Source organism: Sus scrofa, chromosome 7 (assembly GCF_054392235.1).
Source record: "Sus scrofa isolate SSC_HxYL_T2T_F1_AM1 chromosome 7, Sscrofa_HxYL_maternal_Yorkshire_Landrace_v2.0, whole genome shotgun sequence".
In the NCBI taxonomy this organism is placed as follows: domain Eukaryota; kingdom Metazoa; phylum Chordata; class Mammalia; order Artiodactyla; family Suidae; genus Sus; species Sus scrofa.
Window position 1 is genome coordinate 83,571,048 of NC_139389.1, and position 23,956 is coordinate 83,595,003.

General features: G+C 47.4%; 2 protein-coding genes across 16 annotated transcripts; one reads left to right on the top strand and one right to left on the bottom strand.

Annotated features, from left to right (window-relative positions):
* Positions 1-10,859: 10,859 nt before the first annotated feature.
* Positions 10,860-21,948, top strand: TINF2 (TERF1 interacting nuclear factor 2). 11 transcript variants are annotated; one of them, XR_014810789.1, is made up of 11 exons: positions 10,860-11,362; positions 11,505-11,609; positions 11,729-11,830; positions 11,909-12,016; positions 12,106-12,199; positions 12,557-13,019; positions 13,106-13,173; positions 13,280-13,377; positions 13,517-14,486; positions 16,855-17,680; positions 19,703-21,948. XR_014810789.1 is itself a non-coding variant. In XM_001927925.6 (9 exons), exons 1-9 carry the CDS (start codon positions 11,171-11,173, stop codon positions 13,652-13,654), a joined length of 1,368 nt encoding a protein of 455 aa, XP_001927960.1. In that variant the 5' UTR covers positions 10,860-11,170; the 3' UTR covers positions 13,655-18,011. The 11 variants fall into 11 exon arrangements, 3 of the variants coding, with proteins under 3 accessions (XP_001927960.1, XP_005666294.1, XP_084825237.1); XR_014810786.1 differs by lacking the exon at positions 19,703-21,948 and having other exon boundaries at positions 13,517-14,516; positions 16,817-18,011; XR_014810785.1 differs by lacking the exon at positions 19,703-21,948 and having other exon boundaries at positions 13,517-14,516; positions 16,825-18,011.
* GMPR2 (guanosine monophosphate reductase 2) lies at positions 14,708-23,821 on the bottom strand. Of its 5 annotated transcripts, XM_001928014.6 has the most exons (10): positions 23,695-23,821; positions 23,237-23,357; positions 22,971-23,090; positions 19,333-19,416; positions 19,010-19,183; positions 17,440-17,521; positions 17,242-17,348; positions 17,013-17,055; positions 15,520-15,679; positions 14,708-15,314 (listed from the first exon to the last, which is right to left on the bottom strand). In XM_001928014.6, exons 2-10 carry the CDS (start codon positions 23,321-23,323, stop codon positions 15,125-15,127), a joined length of 1,047 nt encoding a protein of 348 aa, XP_001928049.1. In that variant the 5' UTR covers positions 23,324-23,357; positions 23,695-23,821; the 3' UTR covers positions 14,708-15,124. The 5 variants fall into 5 exon arrangements, with proteins under 5 accessions (XP_001928049.1, XP_084825239.1, XP_084825242.1 ...); XM_084969113.1 differs by having other exon boundaries at positions 17,013-17,348; XM_084969116.1 differs by lacking the exons at positions 22,971-23,090; positions 23,237-23,357; positions 23,695-23,821 and adding an exon at positions 21,182-21,316.
* Positions 23,822-23,956: the final 135 nt, after the last annotated feature.

Here is a 23,956-nt window from a genome sequence, read left to right on the forward strand (position 1 = left end):
TCTCCTACAGCATTAAATATTCTTTGAAAACATCATGTTTAGAGACTAGACAAGAGACTAGGCTTCCAGGTCACCCGCTGGCCCTCCCAGGTCTCTGGCTGCCCTTCTCAGTCTCCTCAGCTGGTGCCTCTGCCTCTGCTCAGACTTGGAGTGTTGGGGTGACTCGGGCTTCCACCCCAGGCTCTCTCTCATCCAGCCATGCTCTGCCAAAGTGAGCATTGCTAACCTCCCAAAATTGTGTGTTTTCCGTGAGCCTCAAACTTGTACATTTACTGCCTTCTCGGTATCTCTGTTGGATGTCTCATAGACACCACAAGTGTAACACGTCCAAGGTCAAGCTTCTAACCCCCAGCATATACTCTCCTGCAGACTCCCTTACCTCAACAAATGGTACCTGCATCTTTCCAGTTTCTTGGGCCCAAACTCTTAGAGTCATCCTTGTCTCCTTTCTTTCTCTCGCATCCCACGTTTCATCTGTCAGCAAATCTTGCTGGGTCTCTCTCTCATCCATAGGTGTCCAGAATCTGACCACTCCTTGTCATCTCAGCAGCTACCACCACCAGAGCTGCCGTCATCTCTCAGCTGGACTGTTTTACCCACTTCCTAATCATTTCCCCACTTTCCACTCCTGTGCTTTGGTACCCTGTTCTTCATACAGCAGCCAGAACGAGTACATGGACCAAATGGTGTCACTTCTCTGCTCAAAAACATTCACTGGCCTCCACCAAAGTCAAAGTCCTTGCAGTGCTCTGTGACTCCGCCCCCCCCCTCAGATCATCCCTCCCTTCCTGGCTCAAACCTTCCAGCTGGCTGGCCCCTTCCCACCTGGACAGTACGAGGTACACTCCTGCTCCAGGTGCTCCTCAGGGCTGTGCTCTTCCTGAGAGTTCTTCCCTGCATGGCCCCATGGCTCACTTCTTTTTCTCCTTCAGTTCTTCCTTGAGTGCCCCCATCTTATGGTCTTCTCTATTTTTTTAATTTTTTCTTTTAAACCTTTTTACCGCTGCACCTGTGGTATATGGAAGTTCCTGGGCTAGGGGTGGAGTCAGAGCTGCATCAGCGAACTAAGCTGCAGCTTTGCAGCAACTCTAGATCCTTAGCCCATTGATGGAGGATTGGGATCGAACCTGCATCCTCACAGAGACAACATCAGGTCCTTAACTTGCTGAGTCACAGCGGGAACTCTTACTATCTCATTTTAAAATTGCAACACCTGGAGTTCCCTGGTGGCTCAGCAGGTTAATGATCTGGTTCCCTGCCGTGGCTCTAATTATGGCTGTGGCGTGGTTTGATTCCTGGCCTGGGAACTTCCTCAAGCTGTGGGCACAGCCAAAAAAAAAAAAAAAAAAAAAAAAAATTGCAACACTTTCCATGTTTCCTGTCCCCCGTGCTCATTATTTTTCTTTGTAGTACATGTTACCATCTGATGTTCTATATATTGAATTCTTTGTATTATTTGTTAATTACCAAATTCTCTCTACCAGTGCTGCCCCATACCAGTCCAAGCCGCCCCCTTCCCTCACCAGCCGTTGCCCTGCCCTGTCTAGTCTCAATTTGGCAGTCAGAGGGATGTTTTTAAATGTCAGTCAGATCATGTCACCAGTCTGCTCACACCCCCCAGTGGCTCCTCACCTCTCACAGAATAACACCCATGGCTGCTTCACCCTTCTGGTTGTTTCTCAAAGCCTCAGCCTTTGGACTCACCAGCCTTTCCCCTGCCCAGCATACTCTTCTCCCGATACCCATGTGGCTGGCACCCTCCCCTCCTTTGAGGTCTTTCCTCAAATATTACTGTCTTCATGGGGCCTTTGAGGCCATCCTATTTTTTTTTTTTTTTGTCCTTTTGCCTTTTCTAGGGCCGCTCCCGCGGCATATGGAGGTTCCCAGTCTAGGGGTCGAATCGGAGCTGTAGCCACCGGCCTATGCCAGAGCCACAGCAACACGGGATCTGAGCCGCGTTTGCGACCTATACCACAGCTCACGACAACGCCAGATCCTTAACCCACTGAGCAAGGCCAGGGATCGAACCCTCATGGATGCTAATCAGATTCGTTTCTGCTGAGCCGCAATGGGAGCTCCCAACGTACTAAATATTTTGATAATGCATTTATTTATTGCGTCTCCCCTTCCCCCATCTGGACTATAAACTCCACAAGAGTGGTGCTTTTTGTCTAATTTGGTCTCTGCTTTAGGCTCAGAATTTAGTACCTAGAAATGCTCAGTAAATAATTGCGTAATGAAGAAAAAATTGGTGCTAATCTATTTATATATAATAACACCTGTCATTTTCACCACAGCCTCTTAAAGTAGGCTGTGTTTTAATGCCCCAGCTATAGATGATGAAACTGAGACAAGGAGTTAGGTGACCTGTCCAAAATCATTTAGCAGTCTAGACTGGAAATAGAACCTGGGCAGTCTGACTCCACAGTCTGTATTTTATCTCAAATGGAAAGTGGCCCCTCAGAGTTCTTAATTCCATCCCAAATTCTTCTTCCCTTGGTTTTTCCCATCTCATTGTCACTATAATGACCCAGTTGTCCCCACCAAAACCCTACAAGTCACCCTTGATCCCTCCCTTTCCTCTCCTCCAATATTCAATCCATCAGCAATTCTTACCAGTTCTACATTCAGAGTACCTCTAAATCTGTCAATTTTTTTTTGCACGTGGCACTGTCACTGTGCTCTCTCTCCCTACAGAACTGCCATAGGCTCCTGGCATGTTTCTACTCATTCCTGAATAATCCAGGTTCTTTACAGCCAGTGAGCTTTCTAAATTCTATTAACCATTTTTTAAATTGAAATATAGTTAGTTTACAATGTTGTCATATTTTCAAGTACATATCAAGCGATTCAGATATATGTATTTATATTTTTACATATTTCAGATTCTTTTCCATTATAGATTATTGAGAATAATTCCCTGTGTTATACAGTAGGTCCTTGTCGTTTAACTCTAAATTCTGGTACTCTCCGGCTTCAAACCTTCACCAAACCCAAGTTCAGCTGGTTGCTCCTTGAAAAGCCAGTACTCGAGAGACAAGTGTTGATGGGATGGGAAAGCCTGCTTTATTCAGGATGCTGGCAACCTGGGAAGATGGTGGACTAGTGTCCTAAAACTATCTCCAAGGTGCCAGTTAGGGGACCAAGGTTTTAAAGGGGAGTTTCAGGGGTGTACAGGTGGGGGGCTACATGCTGAACAGCACAGTCAGCTCCAATAACCATCTCAAAATTGGTGTTGTGGTGGTCTGGCCAGTGTCATTTTGATGGTTTTATGCACAATTAATCCCCCACTCCAGGACTGGTCTGCTCCCACCTCCTTAAGGCCAGTCCCTGGAATTCTTAAGCAAGCAAGATTAATTGTCTCTTAGTCAACTAGTCATTATCTAATTATCTCTTAAGACTTGCCAGGATCAGTAGAAAAGGAAGATAGCATGTAAATGTTAAACTCTGCTGCTGAAGATGGAGCAGCTTAGGTTATGGCTACACTTCCAGTGCTTTCCCAGTGCCTTGGGAACAGTCCAAAGTCCTACCCTGACCTTGCAGACCTCTCCAACCTCAACTCCACATGTGCCCCTGGCCCTGCTGCCTCAGCCCCGCAGTCCTTCTGCTTCTCTAATTCACCAACCTTCTACCTAAGACTGAAATCTGCTCTTCCTTCTGGAGGAACACTCTTTTTTTTATTTTTATTTTTTGTCTTTTTGCCTTTTCTTGGGGCGGTCCCACGGCATATGGAGGTTCCCAGGCCAGGGGTCGAATCGGAGCTGTAGCCGCCGGCCTACGCCAGAACCACAGCAACACGGGATCCGAGCCACGTTTGTGACCTACACCACAGCTCACAGCAACGCCAGATCCTTAACCCATTGAGCAAGGCCAGGGATCAAACCCGCAACCTCATGGTTTCTACTCAGATTCGTTAACCACTGCGCCACCAAGGGAACTCCTGGAGGAACACTCTTCGCCCGGGTGAATGGCTGATCCCATGACATTCAGGTCTCAACTCAAACGTCACCTCCCCATAGAGCTCTTCCCTGTCCATCAGTCTGATCAGCTTACTGCCTCCAGTCCCTTTGGCACCTTGCCCTGTTTTATTTCATAGCCTACCTAGCACTTACTGTTTAACATCAGCATGTCCATTTATTGAATTCTGTCTCTTTGCTCTAAAAGGCATGCTCCTTAAAAGATGAGACCTTATCGGGAGTTCCCATTGTGGCGCAGTGGTAACGAATCAGACTAGCATACCTGAGGACTCGGCTTTGATCCCTGGCCTCACTCAGTGGGTTAAGTAAGGATCCAGCATTGCCGTGAGTTGTGGTGTAGGTTGCAGACTCGGCTTGGATCTGGCGTGGTTGTAGCTGCAGCTCTGATGTGACCACTAGCCTGGGAACTTCCATATGCTGCAGGCTCAGCCCTAAAAAGACAAAAAAAAAAAAAAAAAAAAGATAAGATCTTATATATCTTGATTACACCTACAACCCAGGACCTAGAACAGGGCCCAGCACAGAGCTACTGTTTGCTACTTATAAATTTAAATGCAACAATTTGCAAGATGTAACTTATTGCTTGAATTTGTGGAGCAAACTCCAATAGCTGTATTATGTTTTTAGCAAAAATGAACAAAGAACATGATTTATTTCTCATTCCTGTTAATTTAAGTCTTCCCAAAGTTTTGCTATTCTAAACAGAACTGTGATAAATATCCTTGTTCAAGCACATAAACCTTTACGCTCATTTTCCACTACTTCCTTAAGATAACCCCCCAAGTGAGAATTATTGTGTAAACAGGATTGAGCATGTTTAAGGCGGTTGATACATTTTATTAAATTCATTTCCAGAAAGGTTGAACCAGAACTCAACAATATCTCTTTTTATTGAACTCTGGAGAAAATGTGAGAGCTTAAGGTTTCTAACAACTTTGTAACTTGCTTCACATTTGTTCCTTTTATCCTGGTCCCCTGTATGTATTAGAGCTCAAAAACTCTTGAAATCTTCAAAAAGCAAAGCAAAGCAAAGCAGGAGTTGCTGTCATGGCTCAGCAGAAATGAATCTGACTAGCATCCATGAGGACGCAGGTTCAATCCCTGGCCTCACTCAGTGAGTTAAGGATCCTGCGTTGCTATGAGCTGTGGTGTAAGTCGAAGATGCAGCTCAGATCTGGCGTTGCTGTGGCTGTGGTGTAGGCTGGCAGCTACGGCTCTGATTCAACTCGTAGCCCGGGAACCTCCACATACCGCAGGTGCGGCCCTAAAAAGACAAAAAAAAAAAAAAAAGCTCCTAGTATGAGTTCAGCTCAATCTGGGTGCTTCATGGGGTTCATGGGGATGATCTTTAATTCTCTGGGAGTGGGTATCAGAATCTCAGTCATCCCAGCTTAACTTGTCCTGGCCAGGTTTGCCTCCCACTAAATATACGCCTCACCTTATCTCTTTTACACTGATTCATAGTCCATGACTCATCGTAGCACTCAATACATACCTGAAAATGAACTAAATTGGAGCGAACTAAGTCTTGAGGCGAAGGAGTGCAACGGGATTGTGTTTTGGAGCATTTGTGGGGAGAATGTATGATGGATAACTAGACCAGTTCTGGGAAAGAGAGAGAGAAGTGGGAGCCAGGGGAAGCTGAGTCATGACCAGCAGAGCAGAGCTCTTATTGGGACTGCACCTCTGAAAACTATACTAGGGAAATTTACCTTTTTTTTTTTTTTTTTTGTCTTCTTAGGGCCGCACCTGCAGCACGTGGAGGTTCCCAGGCTAGGAGTTGAATCGGTGCTATAGCCATTGGCCTATGCCAAGCCACAGCAATGCCAGATCCAAGTCGCGTCTGCAAACTCCACCAGAGCTCACAGAAACGCCAGATCCTTAACCCACTGAGCGAGGCCAGGTATTGAACCCACAACCTCCTGGTTCCTAGTTGGATTCGTTTCTGCTGTGCCACAACAGGAACTCCTAGGGAAATTTACTTTTAAGCCATTTACATTTATTCATGTGATTACTTCCTTTACATCATCCTTTATATTAACAGAGTGCATTTTTTTTAATAAAGAGGAGGTGGTCTTAGTCTTGACTTTAAGAAATCCACTGGAGTTGCCCTCTTAGGAGATATCCCTGGACAGTGATGAGACAGTCATCATCTCTGAGTCTTGGTCACCAGTTTTGGTTCTCCTGGGACACCTGATTTACAAAGTTGACCACTAGGGTGGGGATGGAGTCTTTATATCAGTATCCAAAGTTTTCCTGAATATAAAGGATCAATATTATGAATGCCTTCTTGCCCCAAGATTTAAAGTTGGAGACATTAGTGTGGACTATGATAGCATCAACTGAAGCCCAACAGAAGGGAAGGGGACCATCCTAGCCTTGGGGAATTGGGCTGGATACAAGGGTGCATGAATCCCATGTGGGTGGGTTTGATTTGGCAAAGCCTGGGGCTAATGCTGGAAGCTTCTGCATCCCCTTAGGCCAAGGAGCAAAGTCTGGACCTGGATGTAGAATCCTGAGAGCTCAAGTATCAACCTCTGTTGTTGGTTTTCTAAGAGGACACTGAATGGGTGGAAAGGGATGATATGATCAGTTTTGCATTTCCCAACATTGATTGATTGATTTGTCTTTTGTCTTTTCTAGGGCTGCACCCATGGCATGTGGAAGTTCCCAGGCTAGGGGTCCAATCAGAGCTGTGGCCACCAGCCTATGCTGGAGCCATAGCAATGCCAGATCAGAGCCGCGTCTGTGACCTACACCACAGCTCACAGCAACGCTGGATCCTTAACCCACTGGGGGAGACCAGGGATCAAACCCGAAACCTCATGGTTCCTAGTCAGATTCGTTTCTGCTGCGACACGACCGGAACTCCCTCCCAAGATTTATGATGAAAGCAACATGGGTGGAGTTCCTGTGTGGCTCATTGGTTGAAGGAGCTGGAGTTGTCACTGCTGCGGCTTGTGTCGCTGCTGTGGCATGGGTTCTATCCCTGGCCCTGAGAACTTCTGCTGCAGGCGTGGCCAAAGAAAAATGGAAAAGAAATTAGGATTTGGGCTGGGGGTCAGGAGACTACAAAGTCTTCTCAATGTGAGAGACAGCCTGAAAGAGGATAACAACAGAATGAAAAAAGGGGCGGGGGAGAGCAATAGGTCTGAAGATTCTTCAGGAGGTAGAATTGACTAGAGTTGGTGAGAGATTAAATTTGGAGAGGAGGGAGGAGAGAGTTAAGGACAGTGGTCTGGGTTTCTGACCATGGTCAAAGAAAGATGCCAAGCAGAAAAATACAAAGCCCAGGAGAAAGAACAAGATTTAAAATGGAAGTTGAAGAGTTCCTGTCGTGGCTCAGTGGCTAACGAATCCAACTAGGAACATGAGGTTGCAGGTTCCATCCCTGACCTTGCTCAGTGGGTTAAGGATCCGGCGTTGCTGTGAGCTGTGGTGTAGGTTGCAGACACAGCTCAGATCCTTCGTTGCTGTTGCTTTGGTGTAGGCCAGCGGCTACAGCTCCAATTAGACCCCTAGCCTGGGAATCTCCATATGCTGCAGGAGCAGCCCCAGAAAAGGAAAAAAAAAAAAAAAAGACAAATAAAACAAAATAAAATGGAAGTTGACTTCTAGTTTTTGGTCTGGCATGTAAGGAGCTTAGACCATTCTCTCTTGTCCTCACAATAAGAAGGATGAACAGAAAATACAAAACTAAGAGAAAATCCTGAACAAAGAACAAAGGTGGCAGGAGGGACATCTTACCTGTAGAGGAGCAAGGATAAGAATTACATTGGACCTCTCAGAGTTCCCATAGTGGCTCAGTGGTTAACGAATCTGACTAAGAACCATGAGGTTGCAGGTTCAAGCCCTGGCCTTGCTCAGTGGGTTAAGGATCCGGCGTTGCTGTGAGCTGCGGTGTAGGCTGGTGGCTATAGCTCCGATTGGACCCCTAGCCTGGGAACCTCCATATGCCGCAGGAGCAGCCCAAGAAATGGCAAAAAAGGCAAAAAAAAAAAAAGAAAAGAAAAAGAAAAAGAAACTATGCAAGAAGAGAGTGCAGTAAATTTATCTTTTTTTACCTTTTTTTTTTCCTACTGTACAGCATGGTGACCCAGTTACACATACATGTATACATTCTTTTTTTTCACATTATCCTGCTCCATCATAAGTGACCATAGTTCCCAGTGCTACACAGCAGGATCTCGTTGCTAATCCATTCCAAAGGCAATAATCTGCATCTGTTAACCCCAAGCTCCCAGTCCATCCCACTCCCTTCCCCTCCCCCTTGGCAACTACCAGTCTATTCTCCAAGACCATGATTTTCTTTTCTGTGGAAACATTCATTTGTGCCGTATATTAGATTCCTGATATAAGTGGTATCATATGGTATTTGTCTTTCTCTTTCTGACTTATTTCACTCAGGATGAGAGTCTCTAGTTCCATCCATGTTGCTGTAAATGGCATTATGTTGTTCTTTTTTATGGCTGAGTAGTATTCCATTGTGTATATATACCACCTCTTCTGAATCCAATCATCTGTCAATGGACATTTGGGTTGTTTCCATGTCTTGGCTATTGTGAATAGTGCTGCAATGAACATGTGGGTGTATGTGTCTTTTTTTTTTTTTTGTCTTTTGTCTTTTGTTGTTGCTATTTCTTGGGCCGCTCCCGCGGCATATGTAGGTTCCCAGGCTAGGGGTTGAATCGGAGCTGTAGCCACCAGCCTACGCCAGAGCCACAGCAACGCGGGATCCGAGCCGCGTCTGCAACCTACACCACAGCTCACGGCAACGCCGGATCGTTAACCCACTGAACAAGGGCAGGGATCGAACCCGCAACCTCATGGTTCCTAGTCGGATTCGTTAACCACTGCGCCACGACGGGAACTCCTGTATGTGTCTTTTTTAAGGAAAGTTTTGTCCAGATATATGCCCAAGAGTGGGACTGCTGGGTCATACGGGAGTTCTATGCATAGTTTTCTAAGATACCTCCATACTGTTCTCCATAGTGGTTGTACCAGTTTACATTCCCACCAACAGTGCAGGAGGGTTCTCTTTTCTCCACACCCCCTCCAGCATTTATTTGTGGACTTACTAATGATGGCCATTCTGACTGGAGTGAGGTGGTATCTCAGGGTAGTTTTGATTTGCATTTCTCTAATAATCAGTGATGTTGAGCATTGTTTCAAGTGCTTGTTGGCCATCTGTATATCTTCCTTGGAGAAATATCTATTCCGGTCTTTTGCCCATTTTTCCATTGGGTTGTTGGCTTTTTTGCTGTTGAGTTGTATAAGTTGTGTGGAGTGCAGTAAATTTAAAGTGCTGAAGGAAAAAAGCCCACCAACCTAGACTTCTGTATATATCAAAATTATGTCTCAAAAGTGAAATATAACTAGAATTTCATACATGTCTGATCTGGGTACTTCGGGACCTCCAACTAGATGCCCCCTGGGCAGCTGAATATGTGGGGCACCTCAGAAGACTGATCTTAAGTGGAGACGGTGGGGAGCCATTATATCTAGGAAAGGAGATGCCCCAAAGAAAGGGTAATTTCACTAAACCCCTGTAAGGCAGTCAGAGAAGGTAATTAATTCAATCAACAGAAAATGTACATTGTGTGCAGAGGTTCTGTTCCTGGCAATGGAAATGAGAGGCACCAGAAACTGTGACAAGGAGAAAGACAAGTAAAACAGTCATTTACATTAGGGGACTGACTGTAGCAAGTGCGCGGAAGCAATTTGAAAAAGAAAATCTATTTTTATTATTTACTTTAGCACTTCATGATTAAAAAAGAAAAGATAGCAAACATAGAAAACATAGAATATTACCTAGTCTCACCATCTAGAGAAAAACAGGGTAACAATCTGATGTATCTTTTTTTTTTTTTTTGTCTTTTGTCTTTTTTTTTGTTGTTGTTGTTGCTATTTCTTGGGCCGCTCCCGGGGCATATGGAGGTTCCCAGGCTAGGGGTCGAATCGGAGCTGTAGCCACCGGCCTACGCCAGAGCCACAGCAACGCGGGATCCGAGCCGCGTCTGCGATCTACACCACAGCTCACGGCAACGCCGGATCGTCAACCCACTGAGCAAGGGCAGGGACCGAACCCACAACCTCATGGTTCCTAGTCGGATTCGTTAACCACTGCGCCACGACGGGAACTCCTGATGTATCTTTTTAAACTTTGTTTTCGGGTTTGTTTTTGTTTGTTTGGTTGGATTTCCTTTGCTTTTTTAGGGCCACACCCGTGGCATATGGAAGTTCTCAGGCTAGGGGTCGAATGGGAGCTACCGCTGCTGGCCTCCACCACACCCACAGCAACGCTAGATCTGAGGCGCGTCTGCAACCTACAGCAAAGCTCAAGGCAACTGACCCTCAACCCACTAAGCAGGGTCAAGGATCGAACCTGCATCCTCAAGCATACTAGTCAGGTCCGTAACCCGCTGAACCACACCAGGAACTCCCTGTATTTTATTTTTTAAAGGCGGGCGCCCTCTTCTGTTCTGTGAAAGGAAGAACAGTTGAATTCTTAATGGCAGCGGCGCGCCGCCGGGAAAGGCTTTGCAGGCGCTGGTTTGGGTGCCGGGATTTAAGGAATCGTATTTGAGAGGTGAAGACAATGGAGAAAGGAAGTGGCATAGACCTCCTTCAAAGACCAAAAAGCTAGACCTCAAAGAAAGACGTGACTTCTCTATATGCTCCGCAAAAAAACACCGAGGCCAGGGGCGGGACCCAAAACTGCACTCGCCACCACCCACCGGCCGTCAGCAGAGCAGGTCACAGTGGGCGGGAGCCGGCAGCGGCGCAGCCGGATCTGCGGGGGCGTGGCCTTATGACGCGACGTCACGTCTCCTCTGCCTGAAGGCCCATTGGTTCTCCACTGCCACCCTTTTCCGGGGTAGGGAAACTGGTGGCAGAGCCGAAGCGAGGTAGCCGTCCGGTTAGAGACTGCGGCGGCGTCTAAGACACAGCAACCTGGTGCCAGTGTAGCTGGCCAGCTTCTCCATTCGGGCTGCATCCAGAGTTGGGGAAAAAAACCCTAGAATTCTAGTGACCCACGGGAGGGTGTGGACTCAGATCGCGAACTATGCGGCGCAGACCAAAATAGCGGAGTCGGAGGGCCACCGGAAGCCCCACCCCTAGGAGGAGTCGCGAAGCCTCGCCTTGGAGGTAGGAACCAAAAGGGACGGCCCCTGGGGTGGAGCCCGCCGGCCATGGCCGCGCCCCCGGAGGCTGGTCCCGCAGCCCTGCGCTTCGCAGCCGCAGCCAGCTGGCAAGTTGTGCGCGGACGGCGCGTGGAGCATTTTCCGCGAGTATTGGAGTTTCTGCGATCCCTGCGCGCTGCTGCCCCTGGCTTGGTTCGCTACCGGCACCATGAACGCCTGTGTATGGGCCTAAAGGCCAAGGTATTGGAGTCAGTAGGACCTGGTTGAGGGGAAAGGGGAGGGATACGAGGTCCTCTGCTGGACCGACCGCTCTGGAGTGGGACTGGTTGGAAAAGGGTAGCTTGCCCCGACGTGGGGATTCTGAGCTCAGTATTCTTCACAGCTGGTGGTGGAGCTGATCCTGCAGGGCCGGCCTTGGGCCCAGGTTCTGAATGCCCTGAATCACCACTTCCCAGAGTCTGGACCTGTGGTGCGGGACCCCAAAGCCGTGAGTCGTCCCTGGAAGAAGCCCTACCCCCAGTTAACACTTAGGGCAGCACAGTTGCTCCTCCTTCCTGTCACTGGTCCTGATGTCCCTAACTTGTTTGCTTTCCTTACTCCCAACAGACAAAGCAGGATCTGAGGAAAATCTCAGAGGCCCAGGAAACCTTTTGCCAGCAGGTGAAGCAACTAGCAAAGGATTCTGTTGATTTGGCTTCGAACCTACAGGTGGGACTGGCAGCTTTGGAAGCTATGGTGTAGCTTTTTCTTTAGTCCTTTTCTGACCTGCTTCTTTCCTTCCTGCAGGGACTTGAGCAAGAGTATGGGGAAACTTTCCTGGCTGCCATGGAAAAGCTGTTTTTTGAATACTTGTGTCAGCTGGAAAAAGCACTGCCTACACTGCAGGCACAGCAGGTTTCTGGGAACAAAACACATTAAGGGTAGAATGTGGGTGGTTGTGTCAAGGACTGTGGTCTTTATGCCTCTCTTCTCCTTGCCCACAGCTTCAGGATGTGCTGAATTGGATGCAGCCTGGAGCTTCTGTCACTTCTTTTGTCCTGAGCCAGTATGTTGTGGACATGGGGTGGCCACCTCCAGGTACCAGGACCATCTCTGAAAACTAAGAATTTGGGGGTGGAATGTCTAGCCTGAGACTTTTTTTTTTTTTTTTTTGTCTTTTTTGCCTTTTCTAGGGCTGCTTCCGCGGCATATGGAGATTCCCAGGCTAGGGTCTAATCAGAAATATAGCCACCAGCCTACGCCAGAGCCACAGCAACACGGGATCCGAGCCGCACCTGCAACCTACAGCACAGGTCAAGGCTACGCTCATCCCATTGAGCGAGGCCAGGGATCGAACCTGCAATCTCATGGTTCCTAGTCGGATTCCTTAACCACTGAGCCAGGAGGGGAACTCCAGTAGGTTGCCTTTTTAAGCAGCTCTGCTTGCTTTTTCAGAGTGCTCTGCTACTGACTCAGCGACCACCTCAGAGCCCATGGGGCAGAGTCCTCCTCAGCAGCCAAGACCAGCACTCGACAACCCTCTGCCAAAAGCCCAGCCTGGCCCACACCTTCCACAGGGACCAATCTCAAGGAAGCACCCAGAACCTCTGGCTGGCCACCACTTCAATCTGGCCCCTCTAGGCCGGCGAAGAATCCAGTCTCGGTGGGCATCCACTAGCGGAGGCCATAAGGAGCGCCCCACAGTTATGCTGTTCCCCTTTAGGAATCTGGGTTCACCAACACAAGTCATATCTAAGCCTGAAAACAGGGAAGAACATGGGACACACATGGCAGATCCAGCAGGTGCAGTGGGCACCAGAGCGGCCTCTGCTGGCAAGTCTAGGAGTCCATCCAAGACCCTGGGGGGAAGGGCTCTGAAGGAGAACCCAATTGACCTGTCTGCCTCAGAGCAAAAGGAGTGAGTAGACCAGTTGTTTCTCCCTCCTAGTGGCACATTCCCTGCCTGCTTTCCCTTCACCCTGTCTTTGTTTGCTCTCGCCTCAGGAACTGCTTGGATTGCCCCATGGGCCCCCTGAGACTGTCATTATCACCTCCGAGGGCCAGGAAGCCAGGTAGGTCATCCTGAGTCAGGACCGGGTCAGACAGCCCCTTCTCTTGGAGACTCGAGGGTCGATGTTCACCGAGAAGAGTACTTGGACTCTGGTTTCCTCCCTGCAGCGTGTCCTCCGTCTCTGTGCAGCTCTGACATTACCATAGGGGACCTGGTTTTGGACTCGGAGGAGGAGGAGGAGGAAAATGGCCCGAGAGAAGGAAAGGTGAGTAGGAAGCAATGGAAAGCTGGGGGAGGCAGGGGCGCTTAGTGGCAGAACCAAGCAGAAAGCCACATGGTCTGGAGGACAGGGGCTCAGGGCATGTCTCAGTGATGATAGGATGTCCCTGCTCCCTTCTCTGCAGGAATCTCTGGAAAACTATCAGAAGACAAAGTTTGACACCCTGATCCCCACCTTCTGTGAATACCTCCCCCCTTCTGACCCCAGTGCTGAGTCTGTCCCTTTCCCTGACCATATAGACAGTTCTAGACTCCTACGATAGGACTGGCGTGCTCGCGGCACTCAGCCAGTTCCTTCCTCCTCAGTTCTGCATGCAGTTTGGGGGAATAAAGTGGAAGCCTAGGCTTGGACTGACTACATAGTTAAAAAATCACTTTGTGAAGCTTGATAATTAAATTTGGGATTTTTTAAAAGACTGTCTTGGTGTGAGGGAGGGGAATTAAGGCTTCTTTAAGGTCACTGTAGGTTATTCCTTAGAAACAGAACCGGCCTCTCCAGGGCTGGAAGGGGATCCCTTTGCCATTTCACTTCCCCTGGAGAGTGCTGTTCAGATGTGCCCGAAAAGGTTACCAGAGCTGAGCCTGGATAAGAAGTTTCCTTTGGCTACTCTGAAAATACTATGTGAGTCCTGATACCAGAATAGACTTTTGTAAGGCCTCCTACTGCCAGGTTCCCTGGGAGCGGTGGCACTAGGACGGAGATGCTTTGTGGGAAGAGTATGCACTGTCCTTGGCTCTGCTGGGTCAGTGCCTTAGAGCAGCACCCAGATGCTAGCCTTGTGCAGAAAACCCCAGAATCTCTTTTCTTTCTTTCTTTTTTTTTTTTTTTTTTTTTGTCATTATCTTTACGTTTGAGTATATGTTGGATTTTTCTGGGTCAGCTTTTACAGATGTATCTTTCAGAGAGAAAGGAGTTTTATGGGCCTTTCCTGTTTTTTCAGTGCAAGTGCTCCCTCTTCTGTTGCTATAGTGAAGAGCAGTTTTCTTAATTATAATGTGCTTTTTTGGTAGTCAGACCAGATCTTAGCTGTTCCCACTAATTTTGGGTGATTTCTTCCTGGAAGTGAACCTATGTTGATGTCACTGAGTTTCAGAGCCACATCCATGGCATATGGAGGTTCCCAGGCTAGCAGCTGAATCAGAGCTGTAGCTGCCATCCTACCCCACAGCCATAGCAACACGGGATCCGAGCCACATCTGTGACCTATACCACAGGTCACGGCAACGCCGGATCCTTAACCCACTGAGCGAGGCCAGGGATCGAACCTGCATCCTCAGGGATACTAGTCAGTTTCAATACTAGCCACCATGGGAACTCTGGGATTTCTCTTTATTGAGGTACTTAAAATATATAAACACTTCTGAGCTTTGTAGATATTCCAGATTCTATTTAATGAATCTGATGAACAAAACATGATTCTAAAGACCTGTCTCTTCCAGACCAAGCCCACATAAAGCCCTTATGTATGAATCAGCATCTCTTCCTTTTAATAATCTTCAGAATGCCGGGTCCCCAGATTCCTGTTTGATTATCTTACTTCATTTTCTCAGCCTGCCTTCCTTGCTTCCTCCCCAGTGAGTACCCTGGGCATTTTGCACGTGCAGATAGATAAGTGCAGAATCACTGCAGGAGCCCTCAGCAGAGAGAGGGTAGGAAATGACCAAGTAAGAGTCCTAGGAGTTGGGAATTGCAGAAGGGGTGCTGGTGCCCTGGGAGGGCAGAATTGTCAGGTCTAGCTCTCGTCACTGAAGATGGGATTCACCTGCTGGGTGACACGGATGAAGGTAGTTCTCCGACTCAGCTCCTTTAGCTTAGCTGCTCCCACATAGGTGCAGGTAGAACGGATCCCTCCAAGGATGTCCCGGATGGTGTGCTCTACAGCCCCTTTAAAGGGCACCTCCACAGTCTTTCCCTCTGAGGCCCTTAGAGGAGGAAAAGCTTTTTTAGCTTTTCTTTCTGGATTCCTTAAGCCAAATGACTCTTCCCCAGTCTCTATCATTTACCCCAGTTTCCCCTCTTCCCCCAAGAACTGTACCATCCATCTCCCAGCAGCCCTGAGGTCTGTCGCCACCTTACTTAGAAAGTCACACTTTATCAGAACCCTCGGCTTCTGGCCCCCACACCTACCTGTACTCAGCCACGCCCCCCGCATACTTCTTCATGGCCATTTCAGAACTCATTCCATAGAAGAGCTTGTACTTCTTGCCATTCCTCTCGATGAGCTCACCACCTGACTCACTGTGCCCCGCCAGCATGCCACCCAGCATCACGAAGTCAGCCCCTGCCCCTGCCAGCACCAAGAGGGAAAAGAGATGAATCTCGCTCAGGCGCCCGCCTTCGTGCCCCCAAAAGCAACTCACATCAAAGTCTCAGGGCTGACAATGATTCCAGTATCTTCCTGGTTTTGTTTCCCTAGCTGGTCCACAACCCAGCACACAGGCCTGCTTTGCCCTGGCTTCTATTCCTCAGTGAGCCTGACTTTTCCAAGAATTTAAAAAGAGCCTCTGGAGGTGCCTTGCCTGGATTCTGCTCTCTCCTTTTTGCTGCTTTCATCTTCTGACCACCCTTTTTTTTTTTTTTACTGTCCCCAGCTGAGCAAAGGTCTCCAACTTTAGTGTGAGCAAGGATCACCCAGGAAGCTGTGGGAGTGAAGATCTGCAGCCCCACTCTCCAGAGCCAGAGTCTGTGGGTCTGGGGGCAGGGCTTGGGCATCTACACTATCCAGCAGTTCCAGGGACACTGCAGATGGTGCACTTGGAGAGTCGGGATGAGAATCTCAGGATTTCCCCTGCTGGCTTGCCCCAGGTGACATCACAGGCTTCAGGTCACTAGTCAGATTATAAAAGAATCTGAGGAGTTCCCGCTGTGGTATAGTGGATTATGAACCTGACTGTAGCAGCTCAGGTTGCAGCTCAGATTCAGTCCTTGGCCCAGGAACTTCCATGTGCTGCAGGTGCGGCCGTTAAAAATCTGGGGGAGTTCCTCTCGTGGCACAGTGGTTAACGAATCCGACTAGGAACCATGAGGTTTCGGGTTCGATCCCTGCCCTTGCTCAGTGGGTTAATGACCCGGCATTGCCGTGAGCTGTGATGTAGGTTGCAGACACGGCTCGGGTCCCGCGTTGCTGTGGCTCTGGTGTAGGCCGGTGGCTACAGCTCGGATTAGACCCCTAGCCTGGGAACCTACATATGCCACATATTTCTTGGGAGTGGCCCAAGAAATAGCAAAAAGACAAAAAAAAAAAAAAAAAAAAAAAAAATCTGGGAGTTCGCGTCATGGCTCAGTGCTTAATGAACCCAACTAGCATCCATGAGGACGCAGGTTCGATCCCTAGCCTGGCTCAGTGGGTTAAGGGATCTGGCGTTGCCGTGAGCTGTGGTGTAGGCTGCAGATACAGCTCAGATCTGATGTTGCTGTGGCGTAGGCTGGCAGCTACAGCTCCTGATTCGATCCCTAGCCTAGGAACCTCCATATGCCGCAGGTGTGGCCCTAAAAAGACAAGACAAAAAAAAAAAAATCTGAACAGCTTTCTTGGACTTCCCTAGCCTGATCCTAGATCCTCAGAGGTGACTCATCCTCTTCAACAAGATCCTCCTTCCATGCCCTCCCAACGTCCTTACCAAAAGCCTTGGCCACATCGCCGGGACAGCTGCAACCTCCATCCTGCAAAGTAAGGAGATCTGTGAAGAGAGAGCATGATTTCCCAAGCCTTCTAGGAGGTTCCCAATGGCCCACCTCCAAGCTGACAGGAACCCAAGAGTCCTGATCCACCTCTCCCAGAGCCTCCAGACCTGGCAGAAAACCCCACTGTTTGGCAGCCTCACACTCTACCCTGCCTGTGGGCCTTACCGAGATGATGTGGCCTTTGAGACCGTGCGCAGCATCTGCACACTCCATCACCGCACTCAGCTGTGGATACCCCACTCCGGTTTTCTTCCGGGTGGTACAGACAGAGCCTGTGAAGAACGTGACAAGGATGAGAGTCAGGTTCTCCAGGGGTGCTGGCCACTGAATGGGTGGCTGGTGGCCCCCAGTGAACCGGCTTACCTGGTCCAATTCCCACTTTGATGATGTCAGCCCCAGAGAGGATCAGCTCTTCCACCATCTCTCCTGTTACTACATTCCCTGCCTGGGACAGAACCATCCAGTCAGCATTCTTGGGACCGGAAACAGAGGAAGCTGTGTGCTTCCAACATTACTACAAAGATGGGTGCCTGGGTTCCTTCTGTTGGGCCCTCTGAGGGCTTTGAAATGAGCCTCTTCAAAGGAGCCCACTTCCCAAGCTGAGGTAAGGGGCCAGTGTCACTGTTGTACTAAGGTAAAGCTGAGGTCCAACTGGACCAAGCCCACAACTAATTTACAGCAGATTTCTCTCCCTCTCCATGCCCACAGACCCAAACATATCTTGTGTTTTAGCTGTTATGTTATGAAACCTCTCTGGCTTCAGGAAAAAGGGGAAAACATGGAAATACAGGCTAAATACCCATCTACACAATTGTATTTGCTTTTGGTGGACAGGACAGAGAGACCACTCGATGTTGTGATGAAAAGGAGGCCTTGTCATCACTCCCCTGAGCTTGTAAAAAATATAAATAAATAAAAAACACTCTCTCATGCAACCTCTTTGGTAGGATTGTAGTGCCTGCCCATTTCTGTGGGCAGGTGTATGTGTACCAGAAGTACGTACAATGTGTAAGCATTCCCTTGTGATCTGGTGTGTGATGTCGGGCACTGGATTTGCAAAGACTGTGTTATTGTCAATTTCTTCTTTTAAGGTTGTTAGCAGTTGCCGTATATATTGAGGTGATCCTCTGCTGGGTGTATATATATTTACCACTGTTATATCTTCTTCCTGGATTGATCCTTTGATCATTATGTAACGTCCTTCCTGCCTCTTATTAAGGTCTGTTTTGTTTGATACGAGTATTGTTACTCCAGCTTTCTTTCGATTCCCGTTTGCATGGAATATTTTCTTTCATCCTCTCACTTTCAGTTTGTGTGTTCCTAGAAGCGAAGTGGGTCTCTTGAAGACAGCATATATATGGGTCTTGGTTTTGTATCCTTTCAGCCAGTCTATGTCTTTTGGTTGGGCGTTTAGTCTATTTACATTTGAAGTAATTATTGCCATTTTATTAACTGTTTGGGATTTTTGTTGCTCTTTTTTCTTCCCTTCTTCTCTTGTTCTCTCCTCTTGTGGTTTGATGACTATCTTTAGTGTTGTATTTGAGTTGATTTTTCTTATGTGTGTGTGTGTCAATTATAGATGTTTGGTTTGCAGTCACCCTGCAGTTTTGATATAGGATTCTATATGTACATACATATATATATATATATGAGACTATTTTAAATTGTTGGTCTCTTAGTTGCAAGTGTATCTCCATTTGGATTTACAAAGACTGTATCAAGGGTCAGAGAAAACTGCCCTGGCCAGTAAACAAACATTTAAAGCATGCAGCCATGGATGATCACCCAGTGACATGATTAAGTGAACTAGGAAAATCATAACACAGCAGAGGAGAGATGAACTGCTGCTCAGATGAACTGTAACAAAATGGAGTGGCAGGGAAGAGTGGAGGAAGGAGAGGAATGGGCCAGCTTCAGGGCCACGGCGACGTACCATGATGGTGTGTTCGGGGAAGCGCTTCCGCACATCCTTTACAAATTCAACAAAGTGTTCAGAGTAGCCATTGGCAACGTCCAGGCATATGTATTTCACCTGGGGAATAGCATCGAGGATCTGTTCCAGCTGCTCAAAATCAGAAGAGCCTGTGCCCGAGCTGGCGGCCAGATGCTGTGAGAGAAACAGGGCCATTGGCATGTCAGAAACCGCCTGGCTGAATAGCAAACAGGGGTAGGGAGGTAAGGGTTGGTCCCCAGGAAGCCAAACAAGGATTCCTAGAAGACTGGGATAAGGAAGGTATTTGGGAGGACCAGTGTTACCTCAAGACAGTCAGGGTTCTGGCTGGCAAACTCTTTCCACTGCTCGAGGCTGTAGTGTTTATGGACAGCCGTGAAGAGGGAGAACTGGGGAGAAGCCATCATAAAGGAGAGAATTCTGTTAAAAGAGTCTCTTTTTCTAAAAATAGACCTTCATACCATCCTATCTGAAGACAAAAGGACTGAAGTCTGTAAGGAGCAACTTGAAGAAGTCAGTGGTCGAGCTGTGATTTCACTTCAGCCATTATTCTCCCCATGAATCCAGTAGGGCTTTTTGCCATAAGCTAGTACTTGTCATACACTCCCGCCAACGTACAAAGTTACCTGGTTTGGACTTCACCCACCAGCATATCCCGTGCTTCTGATTTAACAGGTGACAAGGACAAGCTGTTGGTGCACTGGGACAAGCAGTAGACAAGAAAGAACCATGAAGAGACTGGACTGAACCACTGCCCGCCTGCACTGACTCAGCCCTTCCTCCTATGATAACCTATGACAGAACTAACCTCTTTTTTGGTCTCTTCTGGCCCAGCAGTAATTCAATGAGTCTAAATGCTCACAGAATCACAAAAGGTAAAGTCTAAAGGTTAACAGAGCCAGTAAGGTGCTACCCTTTCTCTATCTTCTCTGGAGTAAGACAAATTTTCTTGAGACAGGGACCAACTCGAAAAGTCTATTTCAGTCAACCAAGTTTAAGGATATAATGACTCATCAGACTTGTATTGCCTAGCTCAACAAATTGCAGACAACATCCCTGTACTTTGAGAAAGGCATTCCAAGGCTACTGTGACTGCTAGCATTTTTGCTTTAAAAAGTGCAGACATGCAGGGATTCCCCTGTGGGTTAAGGATCCGGCTTTGCTACTGCTTGTGTCACTGCTACGGCACAGGTTCAGTCCCTGGCTTGGGAACTTCCAGGTGCTCTGAGTGCCCCCACCCCCACCCCAATAAGTGCAGACATGCAAAAAGACAAGAGACAGTTGACTGAGACAGCACAAATCTTGCAACTGACAAGAAATCCAAGGGAGTCACGCATCAGCCAGCAGTAAGGAAGAGTAAATGCTACTCTCAGAGGTCATCAAAAACTACTGAGCTAAAGCTGGTACTGAATTCTGCTTTCTCAGCAACACTCTGCCATCAACATGCCAAAAAGACAAAAATCACTCTAGGAAGTCAGCAGACCTTAGAGATATACTGGCACAGGTGGCATGATGAGCATACTCAAAGATCTCAAAAGATCTTTGCTTGCAACCAACTTTTTAATTATTACTGAGAGACTTGACTGTATCTCTCAAATCTGACTTCTTTAGCACTCATTAGCAGTAATGAAACATAAAGCATCAAGGCAATCCTAGCAAGGATTGGAGTTCCCACTGTGGCTCAGCGGTTAACAAATCTGACTAGTGTCCTTGAGGACGCAGGTTCAATCCCTGGCCTCACTCAGTGGGTTAAGGATCCCACATTGCTGTGGCTGTGGCGTAGGCCAGTGGCTACAGCTCAGATTTGACGCCTAGCCTGGGAAACTCTATATGCCACGGGTGCAGCCATAAAATGACAAAAAACAGAACATCTGTTAACCCTGAAGTCAGGAGTTCCTGCTGTGGCCCAGTGGGTTAAGAATCTAACTGCAGTGCCTTGAGCCACTGTGGAGGCACAGGTTCAATCCCCAGCTTGGCACAGTGAGTTAAAGGATCCAGCGCTGCCGCAGCTGCAGCGTAGACCAAAGCAGCAGCTCAAATTCAACCCCTGGCCCAGGAACATCTATATGCCATGGGTGCAGCCATTAAAAAAAAAAAAACGAAACAAAACCAAAGAACAAAAACAACACTGAGGTCAGATTCACTATTCCTTACCTCTCTTGCACAGGCCAGGTGGACAGTGGGCAACAGCAGGATTCCTAAGCACTTGATGAATGACAACAGTAATACAGTAGTAAAACTGCATAACCATGAACCTCAGAGAAAGGACAGCAGACATTCCATAAAGACTTACAGCAATTGAAAACAGAGAAAAGGAGATGAAGTCTTTAAGGCTAAGAGAACCACAAGCAGCAGCAGAATCCATCCACCAGGGCTACATTAACCAGAAGAATCCAACGTTCTCAGGGCACCCAAAATAGCTATCTACCTTCTCAGCTACAAGTATACAGGCAGGTAATACTACTGACAGGAGCGGCATCTTCCATTTTGAAACTGAACAATAACCTGTATATAAGAAAAACACATTCTATTTTGGGGCTCATCTCAGAAACTCCCAGGAACCTAGGACTTAAAGAAGAGAAAGGTTTAAAAAAAAAAAAAAAAATAGGCATGAAAGGAAATAAGCTGCTTCTCTCTAGGATCTTCTAATTAGGAATTTTTCAATACTCTATATTTAGTTTCTGGACTAAAACAGTAAATGCTCAGTGTCCTAACAGTAGTGTAAAGAGAGATGCATATGATTTGGAGAAGATGACCTGGATGTTAAAAAAAGTTGTCAGGATGTATAAATTGCTGGACAGGAGAAAAGGGAAAGTTCCATTCATATATCAGAAAAATGGGAGCAAAACTTAGCTGTGAATTTCACAACTCGGCCTTTTTTTTTTTTAATCTTAATAAAATTTAAAAGATTGACATGTCAAGCATCTTTTCTCTTTTTCTTTTTTTTCTCTCTCTTTTTTTTTTTTTTTTTTTTTTTTTTTTTTGCTTTTTAGGGCTGCACTAGCAACATATGAAGTTCCCAAGCTAGGGGTCTAATCGGAGCTATAGCTGCCGGCCTAGGCCACACCACAAGAAGGCAGGATTAGAGCCATGTCAGCACCCAACACCACAGCTCAAGGCAAGGCTGGATCACAATGGGAATACCCAAGCATCTTTTCCAACCACAATGACATGAAATTTAAAAAACCAATTACAAAAATTAAACTGAAAAATTCAAAAATGTGTGGCAATTAAACAATACCTACTGGGTGAAATCAACATGCTACACCATATCAACAAAACAAAAATTATATGATCATCAGAGTTCCCATTGTGGCTCAGTGAAAATGAATCTGACTAGTATCCATGAGGACACAAGTTCAATCTCCGGCCTCGCTCAGTGGGTTAATGATCTGGTGTTACCGTGAGCTGTGGTGTAGGTCACAGACAGGGCAGCTCGGATCCTGGGTTGCTGTGGCTGTAGCTCCGATTTCAACCCCTAGGCTGGGAACCTTCATATATCGCTGGTGCAGCTCCAAAAGACAAAAATTAAAAATTAAACCATATGATTATCTCAGGAGATGCAGAAATTCAACATCCCTTCATGATACCTCTACAAGTTTCTTCATAGCAAAGGAAACCATCAACGAAGTGAAAAGTCAACCTACTGAATGGGAAAAAAAAAATTAAAACTATATATCTGATAAGGGGTTAATATTCAAACATATAAAGAACTCATACAACTCAAAAGCGAAAAAAAAAACCCACAAAAAACCAACTTAAAAATCCAGATGGCCTTTTGAATCCAGATAAAGGGGTCTTAGTACTGCTTTAAAACAGTAAATTGAGCATCCTCACTGTTAATTGCTAGAGTTGACCTGAGATAGGGGTGGAGATGCAGATACCTCTGCAGTCAGCCCCCAAACCTGGACACTATGAGGAAGGGGCACAAGGGAAGTCCTACCTTACAAAGAACCTTGGCCATCTCAAAGGTACCCACAGTATCCATATTGGCAGCGATAATGGGGATCCCAGTGTACATCTGCTTTGAGTTCCGAAATGAAAAGGATCTTGTGAGATCCACCTGCAGATAGGAACAGGACACTGAGCATTTATTGATCCAAAAGACAAGTATTGCAGGAGGGCAAGAGCCAGGAATCTGTCTCAGTCCTGGCCCACCAGGAGCAATTAGGTGGGCTCAAGAAGAAGCAACAAAGGAAGCAGGCTCACCTCACTTCGAGACTTAAGGGTACTGCGTTTGGGTCTCAGCAGGACATCCTTGAAGTCCAGTTTGACGTCGTTGTCGATGTGAGGCATGGCAGGGACTTCGGGGTAGTGACGAATTTGAGACCTGGAGGGTAGGAAAAGTAAGGAAGTGGTAGCTGAACCAATCTCCTCTTAGGCCTTAATGGCAGGGCTTCTTGCTTAGATGTGGAAGATCAGAGCACTGGCCGAGGCACGGTCCGTGAAGACAGTCACCTCAGACCTGTCCCGTGGTTTCAATTATTATTGGTGTTTCCATCCCACGTACTATTTCCTGGAGGAGAAGAACTGGAGCGGAGTCGTGAGTGACCCTAGAAAGGTCACTCTTCTTTTTCCTGCCCTTGCAAAGAGAAATTTGGGGTAAGAAGCCGACCAGGAGGGAACAGTGGGGTCCCATAACCAGCTTCCGGAGTAGGGGTACTCACTTCCTCTCGTCGAGGCCCAGGTGGCAGTTGACCGAAGGTCCTCTTGCTTAGCAACTAGCCTCGCGCAGCTCCGCTGACCTTCGTGGGCCACACTAACAGGTTCCGCTAATAGCCAGAGAGAACAATTAACCAAGGAATTCCAGCTTCGGTGGAGGACCTGAGAAGACTTCTGGGTAACAGAGTTCACACGCTGAGAATGCCGTTGGATTCAAGGGACAGGAGACTACAACTCCCAGGGTGGGACGCGCGGGCCTGCTCCTTG

Bases quoted from the DNA above. Each gene is read 5' to 3' on its own strand.
- TINF2 (XM_001927925.6), top strand. From the start codon at position 11,171: ATGGCCGCGCCCCCGGAGGCTGGTCCCGCAGCCCTGCGCTTCGCAGCC. The intron at 12,017-12,105 runs GTTTCTGGGAAC...CCTTGCCCACAG, and splicing joins CTACACTGCAGGCACAGCAG to CTTCAGGATGTGCTGAATTG. The intron at 13,378-13,516 runs GTGAGTAGGAAG...CCTTCTCTGCAG, and splicing joins ATGGCCCGAGAGAAGGAAAG to GAATCTCTGGAAAACTATCA.
- GMPR2 (XM_084969113.1), bottom strand. From the start codon at position 23,323: ATGCCTCACATCGACAACGACGTCAAACTGGACTTCAAGGATGTCCTG. The intron at 19,417-22,970 runs GTAGGACTTCCC...GCTTCTCCCCAG, and splicing joins TGGCCAAGGTTCTTTGTAAG to TTCTCCCTCTTCACGGCTGT. The intron at 17,522-19,009 runs GTACGTCGCCGT...GTTCTGTCCCAG, and splicing joins TCCCCGAACACACCATCATG to GCAGGGAATGTAGTAACAGG.